The sequence below is a fragment of the Prinia subflava genome, chromosome 2 (assembly GCF_021018805.1).
Source record: "Prinia subflava isolate CZ2003 ecotype Zambia chromosome 2, Cam_Psub_1.2, whole genome shotgun sequence".
In the NCBI taxonomy this organism is placed as follows: domain Eukaryota; kingdom Metazoa; phylum Chordata; class Aves; order Passeriformes; family Cisticolidae; genus Prinia; species Prinia subflava.
Genome location: NC_086248.1, coordinates 34,894,748 through 34,907,326, shown reverse-complemented (window position 1 = coordinate 34,907,326; position 12,579 = coordinate 34,894,748). Strand labels below are relative to the sequence as shown.

Sequence of the window (12,579 nt, the reverse complement as noted above, 5' to 3'; positions counted from 1 at the left end):
GCCGCGCTCGTTTTGCGCCCGAGGAAGGTGACACACGCTAGTGGGAACAGCGGCCAGGCCGTTCTCATCGGAAACTAATAAAGAGCCCCGCCGCCGCTCCGGACGATCGTTCCTGCCGGCGCCCTAGGGCCACCTCTTCCGTCGGGCTGCAGCCCACCTGGCAGCGGGGAAAGCAGCCCCGCCGAAGGATCCCCGGTGGAGGGGACGTGAGGGCTCCAGGGGACTTTCCTGTCTCTTTGAAATTTAAGCCACCCTTAACCTTCTCTCAGTCCTTTTGAGGGTAATCTGTATTGCTGGGACAGTCACTCTAAGCTTGCTGTTCACCCCTTATTGAAGAGTTGGAAGTGCTAATTGGCCCCCGACACTCGCTCAGCCGCAAGCAAGGGCGAGGGAGAGGGACGGGGGCGAAGGTGCACTTGGGATGTACAGAAATAGGGTTTACAGACTACTTTCTCACTGGCGCCTATAATTTTTTCTGCAGCTGATAATGTTTGACTGACTAGCCGCCGTCAGCTCCTTGCTGTCAGTTTTACACGCCACGTCTCCTTAGGGTGAAGCGATTAGGCTCACTTGAGGGGCGGAGGGAAGAAGAGGCTAATGATATAAGTATGTTTTCCTTAATGACCGCTTCTATGGATCCCTGCTGAGTAGTTACAGAAAATCTTGTCTTTGAAGGGAAAAGGACCCTGTAGATATTTTACTCTCTGGTGGCGCCCGGCATCAATGTTCGAAAAGATTTGCAAAAATCACTGTGAATGGCAGAACGTTGCCATAATTTTCCTGTAAATGTCCCTCAAGATTTTCGAAGGGAGGACAGGAAAATATCTTTCCGGTGGAAAACAATACCATTTTCCCCCTGAAGTCTAAATATGTGACTCTCCTACATCAAATAAGCACTGCCTCACCAATTGCTTAAAAACCCAGATTGCATTTTAAAGTCCGGAAATAAAAGTAACCCAAGAAAAGTGTTTTGGATATATATCTTATTCCATTAGCAGATCACTGTATATATAGATTCTTCTCTCTTTCATCATCCCATAAAAAAATTAATCGGACAGACATATGGATAACAGGTTGTTCGATAAATTTAAATCCAAACAGTTATTTCAAAAAGCCAAGAAATGAAAGCAGCATGCTACATAGCAACCTGCAGAAATCTAGGGAGGAGTGAAAAAAATCAACAACAAGGGGCATTCCTCTAAAAATAAAAACAATCCGGGCGATCCGTCCATCCGCCGTAGAGCGGGCAGGCTGCGCGCATCCCGCAGTGCGGCTTGGAGGGGTGCGGAGCGGTGTGGAGCAAGGGGTCAGGGTCTCCTCGGCGGGAACGCGCGGCGGCTGGCTCTAGAGGGAGGGAAAAGAATAAAAAACGGGCAGGATCAGCAACTCCGTGCCCAGAGGCTTCTACGGAACGTCCGCGGCACCACCGCCGCTTCGTCCCCGTCGCTGCCTGCTCGCCCTCCGCCTGCGCTGCGCCGCGGAGAGCCCGGCGGAGGAGCGGGGCAACTCGCCCCTGCTCCCGCAGGTCCCGGCGGCCGCTGGGGCCGGCCCCGCGCTCCGCGCCCTCGCTGAGGTTCTCCGCTAGCTCAGCCTGGCCCTACAGCTCCCGCGGCCCCCGTCGCTCGCCCTCGGGCCCCGCCGCCACGGAGCGCCCTCCTCCTCCCGCGTCCTCCGCGCCCCTCCCGGGCCCGGCGGCGGGGTCGGTACCTGCTCCCGCGGCCGCGCCGGGGCCGTCGCACCGGTGGCGGTGGCGTGTGTGGCCCGGCGGCCGCGGGCGGCGGGAGTGCGGAGCGGGGCGGCGGAAGGCACCGTCGGAGATGGGCGGGAGGGCGAGGAGGCTGCGGGAGCGCCCTCGGACAGATGACATCCATTTCCTTCCTTCCTCTCCTCTATCGATCTCATCTCCTCCGCGACGGAGTTTAAACTCCTGCAAGATCCTCTAGCTTAGCACATTTCGATCACTCTCGCACATCTGATTTCCTTCAGATTCAATCATGGCTGGAAAGGCAGAGCAGACAGACTTTAGACCACGGAACAGTTAATATGTCCCAGATTTAATGTAAAGATAAACTGATTCCACAGCACTGTTTGTCGGTGACAGGCATTGAGCATTTTCTGCTCTCCTATCAATTCAGAGAGACAGCAACTGCAGAGCAATTTTTTTCGCAATGATGAATTTTTCTAAGACAAGCTGCCATCTCTTTGAATGTGAAGAGAGTTAGTGCTCCTACGGCGGTTTCGTTTCTGTTTTATTTTTTTCTCTAATTAATTATCTTTCTGTCACATACCTAATTTTTCACGTCTGGAAAGCACTTTTACAATTTTAACGCTGATAACCTTATTCGGAGGGATAATTTATCTCTAGGGTATATTTATTAATCAGCCAATTCCTCACAGTCTCTGACGAAACAGCTATTGAAATTAGCGATAAATTTGCATTTTACGGGTAGGTAAAATGCGATAGTGGAAATGGTTACGTCTCCTAAATGGCAGCTATTTCCGTTTCAGATTACGATCAGAAATCTCAGCTGTGCCACTCGACGGCCCGAACAGGACCTCCAAGGCTGTGACACAGGCGAACCACATCACGAATTTCCTTCTCCCCGTTGCCCTAAACAAATGAGTTTGAGATCCTAGTCCCCTAAACAGTGAAATTTGCCCCATTGATTTCTTTACTGCTGGAGGGTTTCTATTCTGTTTCTTTCAAGGGCGCACGTCACTCCATTTAGATCTGAGGATTAAAAAAAGAAAAGAAAAAAGAAAAAGAAAAAGAAAAAGAAAAAGAAAAAGAAAAAGAAAAAGAAAAAGAAAAAGAAAAAGAAAAAGAAAAAGAAAAAGAAAAAGAAAAAGAAAAAGAAAAAGAAAAAGAAAAAAAGAAAACAAGAAAACAAGAAAAGTGAAAAATATCCCAACAGAGAAAAAACCACCCAAACAAAAAAAAAAAAAAAAAAAAAACAAACCAAAAAAACCCAAAAAAACCCAAAAAAAACCCAAAAAAACCCACAAAACAAAAACAAACCAAACAAACAAAAAAAACACCCACCCATCAGAACAAAAAATCTCACTACCTTTTTCATTTCTCTGGATATTCAAAGGAAAGAATATCTGGTTCCAAAACTTAAGAGTTTTACTCACTGGAAAGATACGAGAGACAATTTTCCCTGTAACTATTTTATGCACCTAAATATGATTATTACTAAAGTTGATGGAGCTGGATGCATCGATGTTCATACAAGGTTCGGTTTAATTCTCGTTTTATTGCAGCCTCAGCGCTAATGGGTTTGGTTTAGCAGAGGTTGTGGATGCTACTCTGGGACCTCACTGCAGCCAGAGTTTGAATAACAACGCGATGAATCTCCAAGCGCAACAGCAACAGCAATAATTCCTAATTCCTTACAGCAGAACAGGGCACAACGTCATTTTTTAACGTCCGAACGGTTTTCGCGGCCGAAACGCCGCGCTCCAGGGGAGCCCCCGCTTCCCTCTGCGTTTCGGGGGGAGATACGGCTGGGGGCGAGGGCGTCCCTTTAGCGCTCATTGCGGGTGCCTCTGCCGCGGGCCGGGGGCGCGGGGCCGCTCGGGCCCGGGCGGAGGCGGGCGCGGGGGCGGCGGGGCGCTCCCCCCGGCCGGCGGCGGGGCCCCCTGGAAGGGCGGCGGGGCCGGGGCGGCGCTGATTGGGCTGCGGGCGGCCGAGCCGCGCCGCCCCCGCCCCGCGGCTCCTCCCGGCCCCCGCCGCCGCAGTGACACTAATGAGCGAGTTCTTCCCACAGGTCTCCTGCCTGGAAGTGCTGACAGATCAAGGCAACAAATTTCAATTACAAGCCCTAATTTGTGTCCGCAGAGCGTTTGTTACCCATGTCAGCCCTGCCTGGCCCATCAGACGGGGCAGAACGTGGAGGAGGAGGAGGAGGGGGAGAGAAGGAACGCATCTGCAGAAAGGAATAGATTTTTTTTTTCCACTTTAAAAAACCCAAAACAATCCCCCCCCCCCCCCAAAAAAAAAAAAAATCTTGGCTGATAACTCGGATTTAAAAAGAAAGGCGAGGAAAAGCCCCAGCCCCTTGCCTGCGCGGTCGGGAGGACGGGAGGGCGGCCGGCGCGGCGGGCCGGGCGCGGGTGCCGGCGGCCGCGGGGCGCCTGGATGCGCGGGCTGTAGGGTGGCGGGCATGGCCGACAAGCGGCGGTCCTCGCCAGGCACCACCATGAGCCTCAAGGCTCACGCCTTCTCCGTGGAGGCTCTCATCGGGGCCGAGAAGCAGCAGCAGCAGCAGCCGCCGCCGCCGCCGCGGCAGCCCAAGCGGCGGAAGCTGGGCGGCGAGGACGAGGCGGCGGAGGACGAAGGCGGCAGCGGCTGCTGCGCCAAGAGCTCCCCCGCCGCCGCCGCCGGCAGGACCTGCGGCGACATGGACCTGGGCTGCGCCGCCCGCGGCCCCACCGGTGAGTGCCGCCCCGCGCCCGACGCTGCCCGCGGCCCCGCTCCTCGGCTGGGCTCGGGATCCCCTTTCCCCGTCGCAGCCGGCGCTTCGATTCCCCGCTATCCCTTCTGTCTTTCCACGCCGCGTGGGCACCCACCACCCTTCCCGCTGCCTGGCGGTGAGGATCCGCGGCGCCCCTCGGCCGCCGGCACCGGGCAGGGCGGCTGCCGGCGGGGCTGTCGGTGCCGGGGCGACGGCGGGGGCTGTCCCGAGCGCTGTTTCCGAGGGGAGGCAAAAGCGCTTATACGACACATATGTGTACGTGTGCTGCTAAAAGTGCATATGCAACTATGTATATAATTATGTGTGCATATATATATATATATATATATATATATATATATATATACACACACGCACACTTACATGTGTGCGTGTAATTTGCTGTGTGTGGAGCGGAGCGCAGTTCCACGCTGCGAGACAGAAGCAGGCGGCCAAACGAAATGCGCCGCCGGCCTCCCACCCCGGCCGGGCTGCCGCCGGGGCGGCGATGCGGGCAGCCCGTCCCTGGCAGCCCGGCCGTCCTGCCGCGGCCCCGGCGCCCTCCCCGAAGCCAAGGCTGAGGCCCGGCCCGGGCCGCCGCTGCCGCCGGGCTGGCTGGTGGGCCGGGGCTGAGGGAGCCCTCGATGGCGGAGCCCGCGCCGCCCGGCCGCTATCGCTTCCTCCGCTCTCTCCGCAGGCGGCTGCGAGGAGGGATTCCTGGCGGCCTCGCCGCCCGCCTCCCCCGGCGGCTCCCCCAAGGGCTCCAGGCCCGGCTCGCCGCTGCCCACGCCGCAGGCGCCGCGGGTGGACCTGCAGGGCGCCGAGCTCTGGAAGCGCTTCCACGAGATCGGCACCGAGATGATCATCACCAAGGCGGGAAGGTAAGGGGCTCGGCGGGGCCGCCACCCGCGCGCTCCGGGGCGGGCGGGCACATCAAAGCGGGCCAAACCCGGGGAACCCTCCAGATTTACGAGGCAGGTAGATGGCGATAATGTTAGATGGGCACGGGAGCATGTGGCGTTTCGGGTTTCCTGTTCATTAGGGCGAGGTCTGGGAGCGCCGTGCCCTTCTGGGGGGAAGCTTTTCCCCTTTCCAGGGGATACACATGGTAAAAACCTGGGAAGTATAAAACTATTTGGACTTATTAGAAATTACAAAAACATATTTTATTGAATCCATATGCTACCGTCTGCATTTTCAGAGAGGCTTTATTAATGACTGAAACGCAGTCTTAAACAGCACAAAGCTGCGTTTGTCTTAAGAGAGTCCAGTCGGGAATTTTCTGTTTTATCTTACAGGTGCAGTGAAATAACAGAAAAAACTAGTCAGCCATAGTCAGGTTTTTACCCTACTGCTTATTCAGAAATGGTGGAGATCGGATTTTTGTTTCTAGTAACGACTTTTAATAGCTTGCTTGTTTATATATATACATTTTAGCACAGCAGCAAATACTGAGTAAAATGGAATATCTTTAAGATTTATAAAATGCAGAAGAGTATTTTATTAGCTTGCAGACAAGACGTTTCTTTATTTTTTTTTTTTTCAGTAACGGAGTTTTCTGATAAAAAGCATGCCAAGCTAAGAGTTAAGGGCAGTTTTATGTTAAAACCACCTCATTGGTTAATTAATCCGTTTCTTCACAGAAGGATCTAAATCTTGGACTTTTGGTTTTTCGTCGTTTTTGTTTTATTTTTCTTTTCAGAAAGTTGCTTGTAGATTCGTTTCTGCTTTCAATAAAGAAGTTTTACTATACCTTTCAAAGACAGAGTAGCTCTCGCACTTCACCTTTAGTAAGTTGCAGACAGGAAGTCCAGTGTCAATAAAGACCATATTGTTGGGTTAGAGCATGGCACATTGGCTTTTATAACTGCATCCTTGCGGTGTTATAATTGTATCACAGTGGATTCAGCTTTCTAATTTGCTGCTACAGCAATGAGACACCATTTTCTGCTGACACTCGAAACTTTAGTGGCAATTTGCCTTTCCGTAAGCCTTGGGCTTCCTGGGTGGAGGTGGTGTTTGCACATCTCCAGGAATACATTTCTTACTAATATCTCAAATGGGCTTTAAATGTGTGTACTGCTAAAATAAAGTCTCAAACCCAAATGATTTACTGTCTAACAATAAAGTTGAAATGATGTGGTAATAGCTGTACTCCCAAAGCGTATCCCCAAACATACGAAGCATTGTTCGAGTAAATGCACTTTAGAAATCTGTTTTGACATATCGAATGGACCATTTCATGGCTATGTAACTATAATCGTCCAAAAGGACTCTGTAGGCTAAAAGGAAGAACGAGAAAAATCCCACGAAGTGGTTACTTTTCCTAAACAACCATTCCCGAGTCTGTTTCATATTAAAAATGACCTCTCTCTTTCCTATGTTCAGGCGGATGTTTCCTGCAATGAGAGTGAAGATCTCAGGTTTAGACCCACATCAGCAGTATTATATTGCTATGGATATTGTGCCAGTGGATAACAAAAGATACAGGTATGGTGACTTTTAAGCAAAAAACATATGATGTAAACTATAGGGTGCTTGGCTCTTGGAAGAAAATATTAACACAACATAAATTAGCAGATCATGTTTAACTCTCCTTAAAGGTTCTTATTTTCATCCCAGTGTATTTTAAAAGACCATATTGTACCAAATATGAAAAAGCACAATTTGTGTTGAAGCTCTTTATGATACATTTGCCTCACCCTGTGTATGTGCTGTGGGCAGATGCTCAGGTTTGGCTTTCAGAGTGCAGTTCTGCTGTGGTCAGGAAATGTTATCATAGTTTATTACTCCTCCTGTCAGAGGGAATTATTTACTATTAACAAATAAATATGAAAATGTGCATTTTTTTAGTGGCAAATGGTATTAAGATTAATCAATAACATTAATAGCATGCATCTCTGTTTTAAATACTTATAAGCTATCTTATTTATAAGTCATGCTTCAAATTGCTTATATAATTTAATTTAAAAACTGTTTAGCATTGAGGTATTTGGTGTCTTAGACTCAAAAAGGGTAATGTTTCTAATTACTGATACTTAAAGAATTAATGGCATTATTGTCGGGAAAAATGATGAGAGGAACAAAAGAGGTTGTTCTTTGAACATTCAGGAGTAGAAATTTTGTGCTCAAACTCTCACTGTTTCGAGGGTAGTTGTGTTTTGAGGGAGCTGGTCGGGCTCTGCAGAAGGCACTGGTCCTGTAGAAATGTTTGCAGGCTTGGGCCAGCAGCAGTTCCTGGTGTGAGTTGAAGTCGATTCCAAGGTCTTGTTTTTCGGATGCAATCCCATGCTCCAAAGTAGCCAGGGAAGAAGCCTGACCAGAGCAGTTCAGAGGCGACAGGATCAGGTCTTTACCAATTGCAGGTTTGATTGTTTTAACCTATACTTAGTATAATGCAGGGAGAACCGCTGCAGATTTAATTCTACAAGTAGGACTATTTCAGACCAAGAGTAAACGGTTGGTTCTGCAGGAATGCTGCCTTGTTTCCTAAGCAAATGCTGCCCAGTGTTTTCCCCATACTTACCTCATTGACTGCTATTTTGTCATTTTCTTGTGTGGTGTATAAGACCTTTCTTAGGACCATTTTAGATTTTGAGTTTTTCAGCCAGGGGCATCAGATACCAGTGCTGACGATGCCCAGCATATACAGTCAGGGGAGTCTTTCTTGTGTCTACCATAGAGGAAAAAAATGGTTCTTTTTCCTTGTACCAGTGTAGTGCAGTTCCAATGGAAGCTTTTTTTTTTTTTTTTTTTTTTTTTTTGCTTTGTGTTGCATGTGTGCATTTACTTAACAATCTAAACATATAATTCCTAGAAGGTCTGAACAATTCATAAATTCATAGAAAAAGCAAGGTAATAATTCTAAATTAATTAAGATGTTAATACTAAAAAATAAAAGCATTTATACTGAGTATGGATTGTTTAAACCTCCTTGCATTTAAATAATTATAGTCACACTGATCTGCACTGTCTTCACAGTGCCTAGAAAACTGAAGTAATTTAACAAGTATTGTATGAAGGGCAGTATCTTCTTAGTTGACAAACGTGATTTTTTTTTGTATTCATGTATTATTAACCATGCCTTTAAGCTTTCCACTAAATTAATGTTTTACATGATTTACTTGAGGTTGTTTGTGAGGCTTCATACAGTCTTGCAGATCTTTAAATTTCATAGATGTGATAGCAGTCACATGGAGCCTAACCTTTAGCTGACAGAGCAGATAGCAAAACAAATGGAAATTAAGAAGACTATATCTATGTCTGGATTTCTAGCAAAATTTGACCTTTTAAATATTTGGAAGCTTAAGCTGTACCTTAAAATGTGTATTTATCACAAAATTTGTGTTTATGTATATTTATAACTGTATTTACTTTTTTAGGGAAGGAATCTCTTTAGTATAAACTAAGAAATATGAAATAAATGAAAAATGTTACAACAGTGATCTGGGGTGGCAAATTTCTCTCCAGGAGAGAATTTCACCACCATTCTGGATCTTAGCTATGTAGCTTGATCTGAGTTGTATGGAGTGATACCTGCATTGGATCATTTTGCTTTCTGTTCTAACTGTGTTGCTTGTCTTTTTTTGATAAGGAACTGAATTCTGCAAAGATACGATTTGATAAAGTCTTTCTTGCTTTCATTTAAAAACACAGCTGAATTACTGGAGTTTAACTGTACTTGAAAAATCAACTCTCAGTTAATGCTTTTTAAACTGCTTTCTGAAGTGTCTGCCTTCAAAATAGGTTTTCAGCCAAAGCAGGCACAATTTTTGATATAAAATCACCTCGTCAGCATTTGCCTATCAAATGAAATACAGACTCTGTGTTTTCATTTTTTAACCTTTTTGCAATACTATTCAAGACTATTAATATGATCTACAAAAATGCCAAGAGCATAGTTTCACATACTTTCATTATTTTTCCCAATCATAATGTTCTTTCTCTTCAATAGCTTTATTTATAGAGTCCTGTATTAGACTCAATATGATAAAACTTCCAAATATGGACTTACTACTCACTTTGATAAAAGAAGAACCAGATTCTTCCCTCTTTGCTAATGCCTTTTCAGAGCAGAGCATAGCAATCAATGAGCTGATACCAGCTTAAAGCTCATTTTGAAACCTAGCGTTGAGACTGTGACTGATTTTAGGAACAGTAAGGTCAGATCAGAGCATGGATTGTAACCTTATTTTTGCAGGTGCCAGTTTTGAAACAAACAAACAAACAATTCTTTTTATTTATGTAAAATTGAGTCCTTTCATGTTTTGTTAGTTGATGGGTTTTTGCTGTATGCATGGGCCCTAATTTATTAATGCTGAATGGGTCTAATAAATTTTGTGGTTGTGGTTAGAGGTATTTGTTTTCTTTTTACAGGTATGTTTACCATAGTTCCAAGTGGATGGTGGCTGGTAATGCTGACTCCCCGGTGCCGCCTCGTGTTTATATTCACCCTGATTCGCCCGCCTCGGGGGAGACATGGATGAGACAAGTGATCAGCTTTGACAAACTGAAGCTTACCAATAACGAGCTGGATGATCAAGGGCATGTGAGTACTTGCTCTTTGGTGGCCTTATGTGTAGGCACATTGCTCAGCCCTGAGACGCCCTCATGTACAGCTTTGGTGTGCCAGAAATAGGCTTGACTTTTCAGAGTTGTTTTGGAACGTGACTGTCCAAATCTAAAATCAGCTTACTTTCTGCTCCGATAATTAACCACTTATTAGAGCCTGCTGTTTTACTCCTCCCTCAAATAGAGAGCTCCTTCTGCAAAGTAAGACTTTACAAGGCTAAATTGCCTAATACAGAGGGGCAGAATTGCTCTCGGTATTTCCCACCGAGCGTGTTACTCGCAACTTCTGCTGCGATCGGAGAGGATGCTTAAATTCACAAGTGGCTAGGAGAAATATTATTAGTGTGTAATAACTTCACGTGGATAAAAATACAACTAAGTATTTTCTTAACCTAAACGTTTGTGCGAAATCCCATGAGGTGTTAATAATTGCAGTCAAAAACGAACAACATGGGAGCTGGGTTTGCTCCGATGATGATTTATTACATACCTTATGAAGCAAGACCCTTTCACAGCTGAGGCTCATTACTTCTGAAAAAGCTGGCGAAGACGTATGCAGTATGAGTGTTCTGTTTGCAAGTTCTAAATTGTTTAGTTATGACATTATCTAATGTGACAAAATGTGTTACGTTAATATTTCCTTTTCTCTTTGAAACTGTTGAAACATGACAGATGTAAGCCAGTATCATTCCTGCAATCCCTAAAATAGTTTTACTTGACACCTTAAGAAATAATTAAAAAATGAGGATTGTTTTGAGTCGGGATGAAGCCTTTGATTTTACAAACCCCTGTAATAAATGGCAAATATTGGCATCCTTTCAGAAGGAGCATCAAGTTCCAAGTGGTAGAGCTTTAAGATGCTAGGGAAAAGTTTTTAGACAGGATGTGGATTTCACTGTCCTTAGTGTAACCCGATTTATTAACCAGGACACTTTCTCCTTCATGGAAAAGAGTGAAAGAAAATATACCTGGCACAGAGTGCAAAGATACCGCACTCATCTTTCAGTACAGTTGTAACTCTGTGACATTGAGCCAGGTATTTTGCTAATACATAGTCTGAGATTTTCTGCCCTTATTTGTGTTTGCAAATGAGATTAACAGAGGCAGGAGTACAGGAGCGTGGCTGACCTAGCAAATGCGATAACAAGGATAAAAATACTTCAGTTTGTGCAATAATTCTCATAATTTTATTTTGTTCTTCCTTAAAAAAAATGTGGGAATATTCATATCTCTTAAGTTAGCAGTGCTTTTCTTAGGATAGTAAAAAAGAGATTTTATATTGCTTCTTTCCAGAGTTACAGTAATGGAGTCTTATTTGGCAGTGTCCATTTGAGTTAAGGTTAGCACATGAAGTTCCCTTAGTTTCCCCAGTGTAATTGTGACTCCTCTCAAGTGGGAGCTGTTTTCCCAGAATCCTGAGTCTGTTGTAAGGGCTCTGAAAGCGAAGCAGATGCAAATGGATAAAATGTTGCTTTTCCAGCAGCCAGCTGGTTTGTGCACTCGGTGGGTGCAGAGGGACGATCTGTGGGTACTGCGGTCCACCTGTACACTTGCAGTTGCAGACTGCCCTGTGATAAAATCTCAGCTATGCAGAGAATTGTGTTGCTGTATTTTTCCGTCCCAGATTTTAGCTTTGTTTTTATTCTGAACTGAAACCTGTGTAGTATACACAGCACGCCGTTATTTGTAATATGAGGGAATATACATTTTCTGGTCTTTAGTTAAGTGTTTCGGCTTGGAAACGAGTGAAGCAAAGCTCAAGTACAGTGATTTGAGACACATTGAACTGATTCAGAGCTATGGCAGTGCCCCTCCTCCCCAAAATGGCAATTTAAGTATTAAAATAAAAGGACAAAAGAAGGATGACTGTAAAATAATTTCATATTTCTCAAATCTGGGAAATTGCAAACATGTCATTCATAATTACCAGAAAAGGCAAAAGCAGAAAGCAGAAAAGTGTCTCTTCCAATGGGTACATTTTTTCTTTTAAAGCTATGGTAGTGTGGAATGCTGTATTGAAAAAGCTGTGTAGCCTCTGAATGCCTCTAGCAATAATGGAAAACGAATAATCATATTTTGTGATGAATATAAAAACCCAATTGTTTCTCATAAGCAGGAAGAAACCATTTTTCTCAGGAGGGTACCAGGGGACAGATGGCGAATTAGAAGAGCTAGGAGTCAAGGCTGTAGTGTCCCTCCAATATTTGTTCTTATATCAGAAATTTTGACTCTCCCACCTCTGTATGGGACATGGGGTATACTTTAGATTATTAGAAAATGGGTTTTTCCTCTCATGTGTAGGCACAATTGTTCAGAGAAGCTTTGGTGGGGTTTCCACCAAACAGTGTTGGGCTTTAACTGTTGTTGTTTGGGAATGCTTTCCCTGCTTTTTGGTTCTGGCAATTTAATCCATATAGAAATTGTTCTTTTATGTTTCCTGTGCTCGTCGAAGGTGTAAGGTTTTGCAGAGATTTTGTGTTAAAATCCCAGGGGGTAGGTTTTGATCTTGCAGACGTTGCGGTATGGAGCTTGCGTGATATCAATCTAGAGC

At 45.5% G+C, this 12,579-nt stretch overlaps 2 protein-coding genes across 3 annotated transcripts in view; one reads left to right on the top strand and one right to left on the bottom strand.

Annotated features, from left to right (window-relative positions):
* Positions 1-1,057: 1,057 nt before the first annotated feature.
* On the bottom strand, positions 1,058-4,688 carry LOC134546640 (sterile alpha motif domain-containing protein 1-like). 2 transcript variants are annotated; one of them, XM_063389586.1, is made up of 3 exons: positions 4,573-4,688; positions 1,708-1,998; positions 1,058-1,344 (listed from the first exon to the last, which is right to left on the bottom strand). In XM_063389586.1, exons 2-3 carry the CDS (start codon positions 1,900-1,902, stop codon positions 1,102-1,104), a joined length of 438 nt encoding a protein of 145 aa, XP_063245656.1. In that variant the 5' UTR covers positions 1,903-1,998; positions 4,573-4,688; the 3' UTR covers positions 1,058-1,101. The 2 variants fall into 2 exon arrangements, with proteins under 2 accessions (XP_063245656.1, XP_063245657.1); XM_063389587.1 differs by lacking the exon at positions 4,573-4,688 and having other exon boundaries at positions 1,708-2,857.
* TBX18 (T-box transcription factor 18) overlaps positions 4,051-12,579 on the top strand; it is a 25,379-nt gene continuing 16,850 nt past the window's right edge. Inside the window, exons 1-4 of the mRNA XM_063389585.1 lie at positions 4,051-4,437; positions 5,155-5,338; positions 6,846-6,947; positions 9,834-10,005. Of these exons, the coding sequence (XP_063245655.1) occupies positions 4,167-4,437; positions 5,155-5,338; positions 6,846-6,947; positions 9,834-10,005 (729 nt within the window). The 5' untranslated portion in view covers positions 4,051-4,166. The remainder of the gene's footprint in view (positions 4,438-5,154; positions 5,339-6,845; positions 6,948-9,833; positions 10,006-12,579) is intronic.